At 39.8% G+C, this 17,669-nt stretch overlaps 1 protein-coding gene across 2 annotated transcripts in view; it reads right to left on the bottom strand.

Annotated features, from left to right (window-relative positions):
- The window catches only part of PPP4R3A (protein phosphatase 4 regulatory subunit 3A), a 36,575-nt gene extending 19,208 nt beyond the window's left edge, over positions 1-17,367 (bottom strand). For both annotated transcript variants that reach the window (XM_004739051.3, XM_004739052.3), the window contains exons 1-3: positions 16,376-17,367; positions 6,239-6,294; positions 2,753-2,851 (exon numbers count right to left, since the gene is read on the bottom strand). In XM_004739051.3, coding sequence (XP_004739108.1) covers positions 2,753-2,851; positions 6,239-6,294; positions 16,376-16,517 — 297 coding nt within the window. In that variant the 5' untranslated portion in view covers positions 16,518-17,367. The remainder of the gene's footprint in view (positions 1-2,752; positions 2,852-6,238; positions 6,295-16,375) is intronic.
- Positions 17,368-17,669: the final 302 nt, after the last annotated feature.

Below are 17,669 nucleotides of genomic sequence, written 5' to 3'. Positions count from 1 at the left end.
CTATCTTTTTTTTTTTTTTTTTTTTAAGCTTATTTGCAAATAGGAAGGCTAAGAAAGTCATCAAAAAGGCCTGTGGTTAGGATTTTCTTGGAATCTGATATGCTCAGAGAATTAAGGTGGAATTGTAATGATTTGACAAATACATTTCAGCCTTACTGAATGGAGCAACAGAAGAATGAAAACAAAAGGTAGAATAAGCTAGAAGAGAGTCTTCCTTAAGAGAAAGGTCAGTAAAGGGACACCTGGGTGGCTCAGTTGGTTAAGTAGCTGCCTTCGGCTCAGGTCATGATCCCAGCGTCCTGGGATCGAGTCCCACATCAGGCTCCTTGCCACACAGGGAGCCTGCCTCTCCCTCTGACTCTGCCTGCCACTCTGCCTGTGTGCTCGCTCGCTCGCTCTCTCTGACAAATTAAAAAAAAAAAAAAATCTTTAAAAAAAAAAAGAAAAAAAAAGAGAAAGGTTAGTAAGTCTTAGCAGTCTATCTGGACAGATATGAAGAAAATGAGAAGGTGAAGGCCATGAAAGGTCTATAAAAGAAAAAAGATACACCCAGACCTAGTAACTACTATCAAGGAAGATATTGGAAAATGGAGACACTTTCTGCTGTTTCTAGATCAAAAAACGACGAGTAGCATTCAAGAAATAAAAAGACGTTAAGACCTCAAAGAGCAAAATGTAATGAATTCTCTAGAACAAGACAGGATCTAAAAATTGCTAAGTACAGATGGGATCATGGAAGACTGGTAGAAAACAACATCTTGAATATAAAGTGTGCACAAGTAAGATTAGATAGAAAATAACAAAACAGACAGTGATTCCTAGTTAAGTTACTCTAGAGAAAGTAGAGAACTACTACTACCTGTGCCCCAAGTGTAAATGAAGAACTACAGACTAAGGAAAAGTACAGTAAAGATCTGACAATTTGCTAAAGGAGAGCCAGGCCTGACAGCAATGCACTGAGTCCAGGTGTGAGTTAAATATTGGCTAAACAGAAGACTGTGTCCAGGGTGGGATTGTTCGACTCAGAGAAGTGAAGGAGAACAAGATCTATATGGGTGCTGTTAGCATACCCAAGCTCCTCAATCTCTTCTCTTTCTATGGGAGAACTCCACAGGACACAAATCTAGAGGCAGGCTGTGAATACAACCGTATGGGAAAGCAAGCAAAAAACAAGTATGAAGAGGCATTCAGGTACAAACCTAATTCTTCATAGCAGAAGGAAAGGGAAGTTCGACAGGCAGGTTACTATATGAAAAATACAGCTGAGTAGATGATCTAGCAGAAATAAATTCTACGAGGTAAGGAACACTGTGCCTCAAGGACACAAAGCTTTATTAAGGCCGTGGCTCTCAAGCTTCAGGGTGCATGAGAATCAGCTAAAGCAGGAATTGACAAACTAGAGCCAAACATGGCCCACCACCAATTTTCATAAGTAAAATTTTACTGGAAGAGAACCATGACTGTTTATTTATGTGTTATGTATGGCTACTTTCGTAATACAATAGCAGAGTTGAACAGCTATTCAGCTGTGTGGCCCACAAGGCCTAAAATTATTTACTATCTCACCTTCTACAAAGAAGTCTGACCTAGAGGGCTTGTTCAAGTATAATTCAAATACAATTACTGGGACCTACTCCCAGAATTTCTGATTCAGTAGATCCAGGATGGGGGTCCCAGAATTTCCATTTCTGTCAGTTCCCAGGTCACGTTGCTGGTCTGAGAACCAGTGAATTAAAGAATCTGCTGAAGGGGGCACCTGGGTGGCTCAGTCGTTGGAGGTCCGACTCCTCGGATTTGATGTGGGATTCAGCTGTGGGTTTGGCCCATGTCAGGCTCCATGCTCAGTGGAGAGTCTGCCTGAGATTCTCTCCCCCACCCCTCCCCTCTCTCATGTGTACACTCACTCTCTCAAATCTTAAAAGAGAAAAAAAATCTGAAGATTATTCTCTAATTAGAATAAATGTGAAGACAGAGAAGCTGTCCTTAGAAGACATTGATTTAAATTAGTCTGTAACAAGAGCCAATGGCTTTAGCATATAATAAATGCATAACCAACAAGACTGTGGAGATTATGTCACTAGTCCAAGGTACTAGAGACACTAGGAAATTCTAGAATCAACTGAGAACATGTAAGATGAGGCTGAAGAGATAGTCGAGTCACAAGAAGTTACTGAATAAAGTGGATATTTAAAAATTGGCATTTTTAAAAAGATTCTCTATCTGTGGTATGGATTTGGGAAGACCAGTCAAGATGAAAGAAATAAACCAGGCCAAGAAATGATGGTGGCTTAGTAAACTGTGTTAGCAGTGAAAACAAGGATAAGTGAATAAATTTAAGATTTATAAAACTGAAGGACTGAATGGATTAATTGATGAAGGAAGGATAAATAAAACCTCCAAGTTTCTGGTTTCAGCAACTGGATGACACTGACTGAGATGAGAAAGATGGGAGAATGAACAGATGTAGGGGAGATTATTTTGGTTCTGGACTACTGAATCTGAGATACCACTGACCACTTATGACGGAGTTCTCAAAGGCCGCTAGATACAGAAGTTCAGCAAAGGTCGTGGCTGGACAGTCTGGTGTCAGTAAATTGTACTTTCCTATAAATCAACTTTTCACAGACAATAATGAATTTAAGAGATCAATATGAAATGCTATTTATTTAAACTCTTGGGCATCAGCTAAAAAGCACAGCAAAAAACCCAAAATACTTAGATAGCATATTGATTTTCTAGTTTTTAAAATTACCTGACATATTTTCTCCCAAATTTCATCACATCCAGCTTTTTCTTGAAAGCTAAGAGCCAAGTCATAATTTTCTGCTTCAGACCACACAATCAAAGTGTCCTTGAGAGGGGAAAAATAATAATAAAAAAAAAAGGTCTGATTAACATCCATTAACTATCACAAACTTCTTCAAAGTACAAGGCAAATGAAAAAAGCAACAAAAAACTGAGAACAGTACTAAGCAACATTGATACTGTGATTGACAATGCCTTTTCACACCTAGCTCTGTTCACCCTATAAAATGAAAACATTGTTTTCCTTAAGGAGAAGTTAACCAGAATATGAAAAGCACTACAAAGTAACCAATCTAAATGTACTGAAAGATACAAACTAAGCAAGTATCAATTCTTTGCTTGCATATTAGATTACATGTTATGCTCTAGGCAAATTGCCCAGAGAGGAAGTCTGAGCATACAATAACCAGGGCATGTCAGGAATGTGGGATTAATAACTAAAACCCTTTTTCTCATCTGTTATCCACATTGAATGTTGTTTACCTGAAACAGATGAGGCCCATGAAATTATTTGCTAAATCTGTAATATATGAGATTTACCTGAGTAACAGTTTTTTTTTTAACTTTCACCAAAGTGCTATGGTTGAAGAAGCAAGATGCTCCTGCCACCACAGCCCCTTTACTCCTGTTCAGAGAGACTTTTATTTAATGATAGTAAGTGTAATGAACAGTTCAACAGTTTTTATTAACATTTAATCTCTGCAAGACACTACACTTACAGTACTGACACCATTTTATATTTCCTGTAGTACAGTCTGTATACTACAATATGCATCATTACCACAAAAATATTTACAGGATCTAAGGTATCTTCTTAAACTTACTGACAGTAAGATAAACATATATACTGTTTCAGAGCCATCAACCATTTCAAAAAAGAGCCCACTCATTGAGAGGGGTTTGTGAATCATCTTCTATGTGAAATACTGAGTGGTACTGGGTAGAGTTACATTTTAAAAAAAGAAGTCTGGGGCTCGCTTGGGTGGTGGAGTCGGTAAGGTATCTGACTCCTGGTTTCGGCTTAGGTCATGAGCTCAGGGGCGTGATAATAAGCCCTTCGTCAGGCTCTGCACTCAGTGCATAACATGCCTGAGATTTCTTTTCCTCTCCTTCTGCCCCTGAAGCTCCTGTGCACGCATGCTCTCAAATAAATAAATAAAATATTAAAAAAAAATAAAAGAAGCCTAACATAACAATGATCATATAGCAGTTTTTCAGGCAGGTCCAAAGAGAAGAACTAGGAGAAGTCAGAGTTAGAGGGATGATGAGTACAGTATAAAGGAAAAATAATTCAATCTAATAAGTAACTGAAAGGAGCCAGGCAAACTCTAGGTGAGCATCTATAGGGATGATAAAAGTTCCTACACATTAAGAAGGAAACCGGACTAGACCAGCTTTAAGGTACTTTAAAAAAATATGTCTACATGGAGGCAGTTTCCAATAAGATACCTCTTATGGATCCCCTGATGTTGTTTGCTAAACTGCGTATTAATTCTTTATAATTACATAACTGTCGACAATGAGGACGAGTAGTCTCTCATTGAACTAAAAGGGGTATCAGCTGAAAGTAAATAAATGATCATTTGACTGGGCTGTACAGCATTACTAACAGAATAAATCCACAATTTTTATTCAGAATTTTAAACACGAGATCAAAGACCCTGTTTACTATCTTCATGAACTTCTAGAGATCATGGATAGCAGGCACCCATTCTACAGTGACTAAGCAGCTGTTCAAACTCAAAATAATTTACATTAACACTGTAAGATCAAGGGATGCTTAGGTAGCTCAGTCAATTAAACTCTAACAAATAAAATCTTAAAGAACAACAACAACATAAAACATTGTTAAGATCAACACTCAAGAAATGAGTCAGCTGTGTAGCCTCCCTGAGTCTGTTTCTTCATCTTTAAACTGGGTATAATACATACAGTTGTGAAAACGGGTGATAAAGACCCATTGAAACGAAAACCAGTATCACATTGGTGTAAGTTAGATTTAAAACAATTATAAGCAATTAATGCTGGTACAATGTAAATTCAGAATCATCTGTAGGCTTAAAACAGGGCACAATTAGATATAAACTCTTAAATGCTCATTTGACAAATTTAGAATTTTGAAAATTTTAGGAACTACTCTTCTGTTTTCCCTAAGGATTCTAATTTTCACCAAAGCATCCTATTTACCATCCAACAACCTACAGCTTAAGACACATGGATTTCTTCATTCATTCTCAAAAGAGACTTGATCTTTTCTTTTTCTTTGGATGGGCTTTTACTCTTCAACTGACTGAAGCCTCAAAACACGAATTTATGTATTTAAGTATAGAATATCAAAGACAAAATACTCTAGAGTCTCCAGCCATTCCAATCAAACCAAACAGTTTTCTTAAGAACACTACATGCAAAGTATTAGTAGACCATTACACTATCAAGAAAATATTTCTATTGTACCAAATGTTTTTTGGACAAGCAAATCAGCATTAAGCAGATTTAGTGGAGTTAGTAACAGCTTTCCTATTTACTATCTGTGTGACCTGAAGCTAGTCACAATCTTTAGGGATCATCTAATGTACAAAATAAACGCAACACTAACTTCCTTATAGTAGTATTTTAATGGTCAATGATAAAGCAAAGCACTTTATAATTTATTTATAGAGTAACAGTAATATATACATATAAATGTGCTAGTAATATTCTTTATTCTAAATTTATTTCTGTAACTTCAGGGCACTGGGGGGACTGATACTGCCTTCACCAGCTTGATACAGCACTCAGTATCTCTGTGTGTGTGTGTGTATGTTCTGAAAAAATACCTTTTGATGATAGTGCTAGTTGCCCTACTAAGTAGAGAAAGATTTACTTTCAGATATTGCTTGTTCATGCGTAGGGTACAAGAAAGAGTGTACGAAAACTCAAAGATGCCTTAATAAACTGCATCATTAGCCTATCATCATATTATTATAAGGTCCTATTCAGGCTACGTAACAAATCAGATTTTTACCTACACTGGGTTGCTGTATAGGGACAGAAATGTCCCTTCTGCACTAGCATCTACAATAGCAAAGGAAGTAGTTTCTACCACTTTGTTGTGTTAATAGCTGATTATTACATCAGTGGTCACTTTTTATTCTTTTAGTAGAAACAAGAAAACTTGTTCTAGTTTTAACTTTTGAGAATTAAATTTTGGTTTTAAAAGTATCTGGAGCAAAAACTTAGCTTAAATTGAAGCAATTTTTTTAAAGTTTAAAATAAAATGATTGCTTTATACACCACAGAGATGGGCTAAAATCACATTTTAGAATCAGGCTGGGAAAGTATGTTGTAACCCATTTTAAATTTTTCACTGTTAAGGAATTGGTGGCAAATTTTCATTTAATCACCCAACTGAGAGGATAATATACAAAGTAAAACAACATCTTCAAAATTTTACCTGTTGTTTCTGATATGCAGTGTTAGGATTTATTTTGGATTCTAAGAGTAGAGAACCTGGGAAACAGAAAAACAAAAACATTCCATTATGCCATTGCAAAGCAGCATTACATTCCACCATACACACACACACTTCCACCTTTCTTGACCACTCGATACACACTAACTTCAGTTAAGGAAACAGTATGTTTAAAAACACACTTAAATATAATAAAACTTGTAACCCAAGAAATGCTTGCTTTATGCAGTTTACTTTTAACAAAGACACGATCATCTGAAGAGTAAAGGACTGGATGGTAATAGAGATCCAACAACTTACGGGCAGCACAGGGTAGTAAAAGGGCACTGCAGAAAGCCAGGTGACCTGAGTTTAAATCCCTGACATACATTATGATTTGGATACAATCCATCACCCCAGTACATCCAAATATTACACTTCACCTTCAAAAAGTCTCTTTTGTCTGTTCCAGAATTATCACACTTCATCTTCAAATAATCAATTTTTTCCCCATAGTCTGCTAATTTTATTTTGCATATTTTTGTCTTTTCCCTGGCAGTAAGACTTGTGATATTCAGAAAATAACTACTGCTTTATAACAAAGTGCAAATCTTAAGACCAGCTTTTATGCCTCTCCCCTCACTCTAGTTCCAGTTTATCCCCAAAGTACTATCTAAAGACAAGAACTGGCCTGAAATGCTTAAGAAGCAGCGACTTTCTCTGCAGCTGTCCTTCATCCAAATCTTTCATTTCTTTTCCTACTACATGTCACGATTACTTTCCAATTCAAATAGCGGGCTAGGCAGCTCAGAAAAGTGGGCTTCTTTACATTCCCAAATTAGTTTGCTTCTGTTAAAATTCATTTACTAATCTAATGATACCGTCTCAGCTGGCGATTTACTGACCATTCTACTCCTCTGTGCTCAGAACAGTGCTAAGTGATACAGAATGCAATACAGTTTCAGCCATTTACCAAGATGTAAGGACTTAATTTGGGAACACCCTCCCACTTCACTCAAATCCTCCTCAAGCACAGGTAAAATAATTCCAAATCTGTCTTTTATTCTAGTCTACTTTGGTTACTTAAGGTAACCAAACAGTCTCCATATGTTTCCCACCTATACCCCCCAACGCCCCATTTCTTTCAGGCCTTTTTTTTTTCTAAACGATTTTTTAAAACTATTTTTAAACTTTTTTTTTAAACTATTGCTGGCTCACTCAGACAAGTATCCTCATATTCTAGAGGAAATTTGTTTTAATCTTCCTCCTCTTCTCCCAACCTTTGCCTTATTAATTAAAAACAAATTTCCAGTGCTTCAATTTTCTTTATGCACTACTAATGGATTTTTTTTCTTTTGGTAATTATCAAGAGTTGTCCAGTGATGCAGTCATAACAAGAAAAAGCAACAAGCAAATGAACTCAATGTCTAGAGTCTCTCAAAGGATTAAGTCTCCAACTTTCTGCATGAATATCCTTCCAGTTTTTTCTATATACAAGAACAGAAATTGCAATCATTTCCCAGTGAAATCAGAATATGTTAGTTACATTAAGATCAAACTTACTTTTTGTGGCATACATTCAATATGTGGTTTCTAGGAGAAAATACATCTCAAAAAAACCACTTTGAAATATATCACATCCTGAAAAACAATCCATCTTTAGAAAACTACAAAAACAGTAAAATGAAACAATTGGATTACTTTGCAACATTCAGAAGATGCAAAAGGTCTAGCGTCCTAGAACCAAACTAAGTAAGTCTTTTTAGAAGTGAAACCTTACAAAAGCAAACCTACCCAAAAGAAAATACTGGACATCACTGATAAATGATAAATGGATATGTTCAAAGTCAAAATCTATGCTACAAATAATACCACTGAGAGTGTGAAAAGACAACCCACAGAATGGGAGAAAGTATTTGTAAATCACGTATCTGTTAAGGAATTTGTATACAGAACTCTAACAACTTAAAAAGACAACCAAATTTAAAAATGGGCAATAGATCTGAACAGATATTTCTTCACCGAAGACACACAAATGGATGACGAACATATGAAAAGATGCTCAATATCATTAGTTGTCAAGGAAATACGAATCAAAACCACAAATAAGATACCATTTAACACCTGCTAAGAAGCTTACAATCAAAGACAGTGCTGCCAATAATAAGTGTTGCCAACCACATGGAGAAATTGGAAACCTCATACATTTTGCTTGTGGGTATATAAAAAGGCATCCACTCTGGAAAACAGTTTGGCAGTTACTCAATTGCTAGTTACCAGCAATTCCACTCCTAGGTGTATACCCAAGAGAAATGAAAACATACGCTCACAAAAATATGGGTACATGTTCTTAGCAGCATTTCTAATAGCAAAGAAGTGCAAATAATCCAAATGTCCAAAACCTAATGAAAACTATTCAGCTACACAAAAAGAAGTACATGCTGGATGAACTTTGAAAACATTACAAGTGAAAGAAGCCAGTCACAAAAGACTATGTATAATATGACTGTTTTTATATAAAATGTACAGTGTGCAAATAGAGAAGATGTATTGATTAGTGGTTGTTTGGGGAGGAAAGGAGGAGTGAATGGGTAGTGACTGCTTATGGGTACATGATTTCTTTCAGAGAGAACAAAGTATTCTAAAATTAGATTGTGGTGGGGTGCCTGGCTGGCTCAGCCAATAGAACATACAACTCTTGATCTCAGGGTTGTTAAGTCTGAGCCCCATGCTGGGTGTAGAGATTACTTAAAAAATTAAAAAATTGGAGTGATAGCTGCATGACCCTGTGAATATACTAAAAAACAATGAATTATACACTTTGAATGAATTATATATAGCATGTGAGAAACATTAATTTAAAAAGGTGTAAATATTCATACAGTGGAATACCATATTATAAATATTAATGAATGAACCAAATACGTGAATGCAACATGAATGCAAGAAACCGCAAAGAAAAATATATACCATGTAATTCTATTTACATAAACTTCAAAGGGTAGCAAAAATTAATCTATGGTGCTAGCAGGCAGGGGGAGATAGTGACTGTGAAGGGACATGAAGAAGACTTCCAGAGTGCTAGTTATTTTGTGAAAATTCACCAAGTTGAATACTTACCATTTGTGTAATTTCTTGATCTATTAACACTTCAAAACTATTTTTTTAAATAAGTAGGGGTAAACAACATAAGGCACAGGGGTGAAGTTATCACTTCAAATTGTACTTTCAAGAAACATATCTCAAACACTGTGTGTCAACTATACTCCAATTAAAAGAGAAAAGGACAGAGTGCCTGGGTAGCTCTGTCTGGGTGGCTGGTTGGTTAAGCATGAACCCTTGATCTCATCTCATGTCTTGGTCTCAAGGTCAAGAATTCAAACCCCACACTGGGCTCTATGCTGGGTGCGGAGCATACTTAAAAAAAGGAAAGAAAAACACATACCTAACTTGGCTGCTACTAAAACAAAACAAAGACCAGCAGGGGAATTAACTATTATTTTTCAAGTACCAATCCCTTTGCATTTGCTTCAAAACTCTCCATAAAGTTACAGGGTCAGAGTAATTAGAAAGGAAAAATCCGTAACTGAAAGCTTGGGAAGTGTGCCCTCCCAAAGCCCTAGCTAAAACAAGAAATAAGTAGATAACTGGAAGCTTCTGGTGTTGGTGAGTTTTTCTTTACTGGGTCATTCAAGATGTTAAGAGGAAGTATCTCTCCTGAAACACAGGACAGACCAAAGGCACCACCTTAGAAGTCCAGCTCTGGTCCCCAAATACCATGCTCCCTAAGAAATTGGTGGGCTGGAGCATGAAAAACTGCCTTTTAGTTTGGGGGCTAGAAAAATAATAAAGACATATTTCTAGTTTTATTTCTATGCCATCTACTAGGTTCCCTTTCCCCATTTCTTAGTTTCTACTGGATCAAGTTATCAGTGCTTTACCAATCAATGGAAGAAGATCCAGCTGAGTGTTAATATGAACTTTTTGAGGCCATTTTATCCTTCTCTATCAGCTTTTAAAATAGTCCCCTTTGGTCCAACAGTTCTGGGAAATTAGCCTACATCTCACAGTGCCAAGTATATGAACAAATAAGTCACTGGCAGTGTAATGGTAAAAAATCTAGAAACAATCTCTATGCCAAGCTGTTCTCAACGTGTGGGACCTCAGGGAGTCTGGAAAATCAAAACTATTTTCAAATTATTACTACTAAAAGGTTATTTGCTTTTTCCACCCTTGTTTTTTCTCAGCGTCTATACTGTGTTATTACAAACAACTGAATGCAGAGGGTTAAGAATCCTTTTTTAAAAAAATTAAACCAGACATTAAAGAGATTTGTAAAAATGTAAAACAGTAACACTCTTCTCACTAAATGCTGATATAATAGCTTTTTAAAGAATTAAAGTCTAATGTGGCAATATCAGTAGATACAAGCCACATAAATAAAAGCTTTTCAGAATCCCCAATTCTAAGAGTATAAAGGTATCCTGAGGAAGGTTTCAGAAATAATGCTACAACAGTGTACTGTGTGAATTAAATGTGTACAATGAAATACTGTGCTACTCTTAGATGACAGATCTGTGTATCCTCACATAGATAGATGCCCCAAATAGACAAAAAGGAGGTCTGTATACTCAGAAAGTGGGGGAACAACGGTACAGGAGGGAAAATGGCACTCAAAACATCGCCAAGACAATTGCAAGTAGAAGTTGTCAAACCTGGATAAGCAAGAAAGATGGACAATAAAACATTTAGTACAACTACGAGTATACACGATTTTGGGGCATTAAAATTGTTCCTTCCCTGCTTTACCACATGTTTGTTCTTCCTGTAAAATGAAACAGGAAAGCTCTTCTTGTATTCTGTTGCGAATCCCCAACACACCTCTATCAAAACAAACACCTCCAGGGAGTGGGGTGCTAAGTAGCTGGTAGTCCTGAGTGAAGTTATCATTCCAAAAGTGTTTAAATCCGAGAACTGCAAATAGTGCCTGCAGCCTGGATCCGACCGACAGACAGTTTATTTGAGTTGTAGTCTTAACACACATACTCATATGCTGAATTTGTGCAAATATTTTAAAAAATGGAAAGAATGTACATTAAAAAAAAAACCAAAAACCAAAAACCTAGATTTCTGGCTGAGTGCAGGAAAAAAAAGACCACAGAACTACCCAATCAAATTATCAATACATGAAGACAAGGTTAGAAAAAAATAACACCTCACAGGGTTGCTACATTAACTAAAAATTCATATTAAACTCCCTATCCCAGCACCTACTATATAACCAGCACTCAATACTTGTTTCTCTTAGAGCATGGACAAAATAGCATTTCACAAGCATCACTGTGCTGTTAAACAGTAGAGAAATTAGTAATGATAATAATCCAGAAACCCATTAGAACGAAAAACTAACAGTTCTACTACACTGCTTAAGAAAAACATTTTAGTATATAATATTTAGGAAACATTCCAAAAAAACAATGTTAAAATTTTTAATCTTTCTGATATAGTGTTTTTTAGCAAGAAATTTCACTTGTTTAGAAGATAGCACTCCCTTTCACTGGAGAAATGAGAAACGGAGTTTATAACTTTTATGGTTCTATGTCCAATATCAACCTACTAACCAATCAGATTCAAGTAGTTAAAAAAACATAGGTCCTAATCTTAGTTTAGATTTGGATAAATACTTAAGGATTTCAGAAGGACTAGGTCCAGCTCTGTCACAATATCTAGACATTGCTGGTATATCATCCTTATTAATGCTCAAAATAAGGGCAGCAACCCAAGTACTGTGCTTCATTAATGGGAAGAAAAGAATCATCAAAAATGAATTAATCGAAGTCCAAAATATCATCTGGACAGTACACAAGGGTAGGCTTTAAAACTAGTCCGTATTCACTCTCTCCTAATTTTGTGGCTCACGATTACACACAGCATTTAAAAACTGAAATGAAGGCTCAGAGTGGGGGGAGGGGGGATAGCCCTACATTAAAAGATCCCGTGCCTGCGTCAGGCCTTCACTACACTCAGGCCCTATCACCTATACCCAGAGTGCCTGATGGACTTCAAAACGTCAGAAGTTACCACACACAGAAGATGGTAAGTAAGGGTTTGCTTACCCTAGGCCTAGTAATTTTCTACAAAGCAGGTCTACATGAAGGAAAAAAAAAAGGGGGGGGTTTAAATGAACTTTTCGAAGTCAAGTGTTTCTCCCAGTACTGACACTGAGCTCCTCTTAGTAGCTAAATCTGGAATGCTTACTGTATGCAAGGTTCTATACTGCTTAGTAATTTGTAAGAGGAAAAAAAAAATTGCTGATACTTATCTCTGCTCATTTCTTTCTCCACAACAGCCCAAACAAAGCTAAACAAACCAGGCTTTCCACCTAAAGTGTTCTGACCTCCTTTTCTAATTATAGTGGGGGTGAGGCACTACCTACAACCAAGTTCTATAAGAGGCAAAGGTAGAGGATTCTAGTTTTTACCATTAGCTAGCAGTGTTAACTTGAACAAAAATATTTCCCCATGCCTCATTTTCTTCATGCCTCAAATAACACTGAAAATTTAACCTTTTAAACTTGGAAACAGGCAACTCAGATAATACATGAAACTATCTGAAATATAAAAATAACTTTATAAAACTTAAGGTAAAAACCAAATACAAGAACACTACTCTTTTTTTTTTTTTTTTTAAAGATTTTATTTATTTATTTGACAGAGAGAAATCACAAGTAGACGGAGAGGCAGGCAGAGAGAGAGAGAGGGAAGCAGGCTCCCTGCTGAGCAGAGAGCCCGATGCGGGACTCGATCCCAGGAACCTGAGATCATGACCTGAGCCGAAGGCAGCGGCTTAACCCACTGAGCCACCCAGGTGCCCCAAGAACACTACTCTTGATGCCTGGCAAGTAAACCAGAATAAAGAGTATGGATATGATTTTATGTTAAAAAGACATCCTTCAGTGTGTGGAGAAATTCTTAAGTCTTTATCAATTCTAAAATTGGAAGGTAGAAGTGATAAAAACCATAATGCAATAGTAGAATGATTTGAACATAAAGTGACAAAGCAAGTAAGGGATGACATTATTACCCTTCGTGCAACTTAACAGGCACATTATAAACTGAAAGAAAAAAACAATACCAAGTAATTTTTTTGGGGGAAGATAGAACTTTGCAGGTAGCTGGCTATGACAAAATCTTGAGAAATGAGGTAATCTATCTTCATTAAAGAAAGGGCTATGTTCCTAACAATACACTTTTGCCAGTAGGAACCTACTAAATAAGGATGCAACCTATGGGCTCAGTTGCTTGCAAGAACATCTCTTTCCTCCAAGGCAAGGTGGGCTACAGATATGCCAAACCAACCAGTTCAGAGGAGAAAGGCACACTTACTCAGAAAGATGTGCCCTATTATTGTAAGGGATGCCACAAGCACTTCCATTCAGAAACTGCCTTTCTGATTTTCCATTTAGTGTCTAAGCACCTCTAACAAGACAAATGACCCACTTTATGGAAAATCAGAAATACTTTCCACTTTGCTCACCACAATAAAAAGAAAATTCTCAATTATTCTATAATGGAGAATGGGAGAAGCATCAAATAAGGAACGACCCAAACTAGCAGTCCATACAAAAACTCCATGTGGCTTTAAGATATACTGTAATTTTAAGTATCTTTAGGCTAAAAATTCTTTTCATGTTCTTTGAGAAAAACTTTGAGCCTTTAAGTATAAAGTAGCAAACTCAAGTGGACAGCAGTAAGGGAGTTTAAAACACACTGTAAATAGTTAATGATACCAATTAATAACAATCTCACCCATAGGCTGTCTGAACTTGTTTCCCCATCTGCAAAATATGGCCAATAACAGTACCTCTATCAGCATATACAAGTAAAGAGTCTCTAGCACAGTAGACACTCGATAAATTTTGATTATCATTCCTATCTGGAGTTTTCCTGTTAGAAAAAAAAATTTATTATCAAACTAGCGATCATTTATGACAGTACTTCATCTAAGTATGCTGCAACCTTCTAAGCCCACTCTCTGGATTTAGTTTTCCTTATATCTTAAATTAACAAGGTCACATCAGTTACATTTATTTCATCTTTCTCTATTAATAAGTAAAAATAAATAAAATTAATAGATAAAATTGAAGGCCTTTTGCTTTTACCATTCAACCTATTTCATTGCAGAGTCCCAAACTTTCCCAAGGGAAGGTGGGAATTTAGGGGCTATTTCCAAAGTGGTAAAAACAAAAATGGGGGGGAACTCCAGATCCCAACATTAGTAGGTTATTAGAGTAGGATTCCCTAGATTATGACATCAAAACTTCATGCTTAAAAATACTGTAAACAATGGACTCTGTATAACGAGTCCAATTAAATGTGATCTGACAGTTATTCGTGTTACGAGATTTCAAAGAACTGATCTCAAACCTACACATACTTTCATCTGAAAGTTAACTGAACCTACAAAGCCCATACTTTTCACTCATTATGTAAAAAGTTTTCCAAACATGCAAAGGAGGATATATATGGGAGAGTAGCTGGTGATATGTGATAGAAACATACGAAAGCACCTGACACATTCAAGCTTGTATTTTTAAGAAGCAATAGGCCTCAGAAAAATATACTCAGTGTATTCAAAATCCTTTAAATTCCCCTGAGAGGAAATAATTTATCTCCAATTAAGTTATATGGGGGTAGCCTTATAAAGATAACCTGTGGACAATATAACTCTAAATTACAACTTTTCAATTCAAATTGAAAATCGATGTCCCCAGAGTCTCTAATTACAGAAAAGTGAGTCTTGTTTGTTTTTCATGGAAATCGGAGTTCTGGATTAAAAATACACTTAAAATTCATTGAGAGGAGGGATGCCTGCCTGGGTGGCTGGGCTGGTTGGGTGTCTCCTTTGGCTCAAGTCAGGATCCCAGTGTCCTGGGATCCAGTCTCCCCACCCCCTTGTCCTGGGATCCAGTCCCCCCACTGGGCTCCTTGCTCAGCAGGGAGCCTGCTTCTCCCTCTGCTTGTGCTCTCACTCTCTCTCTGACAAATAAATAAAGCCTTAAAAAAACTCCTTGAGTTGTAATTAATTCAGATACAGAATAAATACAATTGTAATAAACTGAAATAGCTAGCGTGAAATTAGAGACTAATTTAACAAGACAGATTTTTCAATTCAGAAGAAACAATTCTCAAATACTTTCACATGATGGAACATTTTAAGCAAAATCCAAGGTATGTCACAGAGGGAAGTGACAAACCCTAAACAAAGTTTGGAAAAATCTGAAACACATATTTTCAAACAACTGGGTCTTTTGAACTTTGAGGCTATTTCAAAATACGTGAAGCACTGGTACTATGGCAGATAAAGATTTTAAAGTTATCTGCCAACTTCTCCCCCCCACCTGTTAACTGAACCAAATTGTCATTATACATTTAAGTAATCAAAAAAGCTCGCATAAAATAGTTCCACAGTTGCAAGCCGTTTACACCAACTCAACACAAAATTCTGCATTATTAGTGAAAAAGACAACACTGGGAAACACAAATCTATCCTCTCAAGGCAAAGAAGCATTTACTCTGCCGAATGCAGTTGCCAGATCCATGAACCGGTGTTGCCAACCTGCGACAGGACCAAAAAGATGTACCAGAAAAATAGTCTAAAGGGGCGGCGCGGGGGTGGGGGCACAGCAAAACGTTCACCAAAGAGTGAAACACCTAAGAACTTTCTTCGCTGCGAGAAAGTTTCACGCCTGCTTTACAGATGAGTGAACTAAGGCAGATCGGATTAATCAGTGCCTTTCTCAAGGTCACTCTAGTGCAAAAGAACAGCACGGTCCGGGCTCCCGATCCCAGGCCCCCGACCTCTCCACACGCCCAGGCAGCACAGCTCAAAAGTGCTGGGCTCCCCTCGTCCCCGCAACTGCTACCAGGCGCTGGGAAGAAAGACATTTCGAGCGCTCTCCGTGCAGCTAGTTCCGAGAGAACTGGGGTGCTGGTGGCCCGCCCTCCCCCACGGCGGCAGCCAGCCCAGTCCAGTCGCCCCCGCCGTTCTCTTAGCGGGCCACTAGCCCTCAACAACCAGGGATGTGGCCCGGGAGCCGTGGAGGAAGGCAAGGGACCCACCCCAAGGGGCTTCACTTACCATCGCTCTCGGCCCTGACAAGCAGGGACATGCCCTTCAGCCGCTCCACGTAGCCGGACGACACATGCCCGGTGCCCCGGTCGTCCCACTGCCGGTCCTCATTGAGCGTGTAAACCTTCACCCGCCGCCGGGTGTCGGTCATCGTGCCGCCCGGGGACCGGGGCAAAGGCCCCGCTGGAGTCGCCCAGGAAGCGGGCCGGGACACGCGGGGGCCAAGGCGGGAGGACGCCCGCAAGCGGAGAACTCCTGGGCCTCACTGCCGCCGCTGGCCGTCGCGGGGCCGCGGGGCCGCCCGCATGGCCCGCTCCCGGGCCCGAGCTCTGGGCCCCGGTCTTTCCTCGCCTCCGACTCCTCGGCGCTATTGTCCAAACCGGGCGAGCCCGACCGCCCCGAAAGGGGCGCGCAGCGCTTCACAGCTTCCGGCCCGATGCGGTAGCAACTCGGGGCGCTTGTCACTGCCCTGCTCCCGCCTCCGCCATGATCTCCACGAAGCCGCTTCCCGCGCCGCCGCCGCCTCCTCAGGCCGCCGCCGCCATGTTTTCCTTCCTTATACCTGGCCCTGCCACCGCAGCCAGTGGCTCCGCTCTGCTCGCCTGCTTCAAATGCCCCAAGCCGAGGGGCGCCTGCTCCTGTTGCAACTGCTGCCAATGGGCGGGAGACTGGGAGGGCCCCCAGGCGCACAAGCGCTCCAGCCTCCTGGAAGTCCCTTTTCCTTCGCCGCTGCCGCCGCCTCTTCCGTCTTCCTCACACAGCCAAAGCCGCCGCCATCTTGGTTCGCCCCTCAATAGCGGCGCGCGGGGCCACCCAGGCAGCAGCTGCAGGGGCGGCCCGTTGGCCCCACCATTTAAAGAGACAGGAGCGAGGCCCGGAGCCTCGCTGCGGCGGAGGCCTCGGACGGAGGCGGGAGGCGGGCGCCGAGTTGCCGAGGTGGCGGGAGCGCAGGGAGCGGAGGAGGCGGAACGCTGGTCGCGCCGGTGACGGCCCGGGGCTCCCTCGCGCTCCCTGCACGCACCGTCGTGCGAGCGCGGGGCAGCGTGTGCGCCGTCGCGCCCTGTGTTCGTCATCAGCCCCGCTCGGTGATTCGAAAGGGGCGTGGAGCCCGCCCCCGGCCTCAGCGCGCCTGCCCGCCGCGCGCCTGGCGTCTTCTCTCGCAGTCCGGTGGCCGCAGCCTCTGTCTGCGTTCGGGACGCCGGGCCGCGTCCGGGTGGGGCTCTCCCGCGGCGGCTCCCCTTCCCTGTCCACGAGTGTTCTCTCCCAGACCTGGGGCGCACTGCCGGGGAGGCACCAGAGCCTC

Source organism: Mustela putorius, unplaced genomic scaffold (genome assembly GCF_011764305.1).
Source record: "Mustela putorius furo isolate JIRA1106 unplaced genomic scaffold, ASM1176430v1.1 tig00000129_pilon_pilon_pilon, whole genome shotgun sequence".
Classification (NCBI taxonomy): Eukaryota; Metazoa; Chordata; class Mammalia; order Carnivora; family Mustelidae; genus Mustela; species Mustela putorius.
The sequence above is the reverse complement of the archived record's forward strand: the minus strand, read 5'-3'. Positions and strand labels throughout refer to the sequence as shown.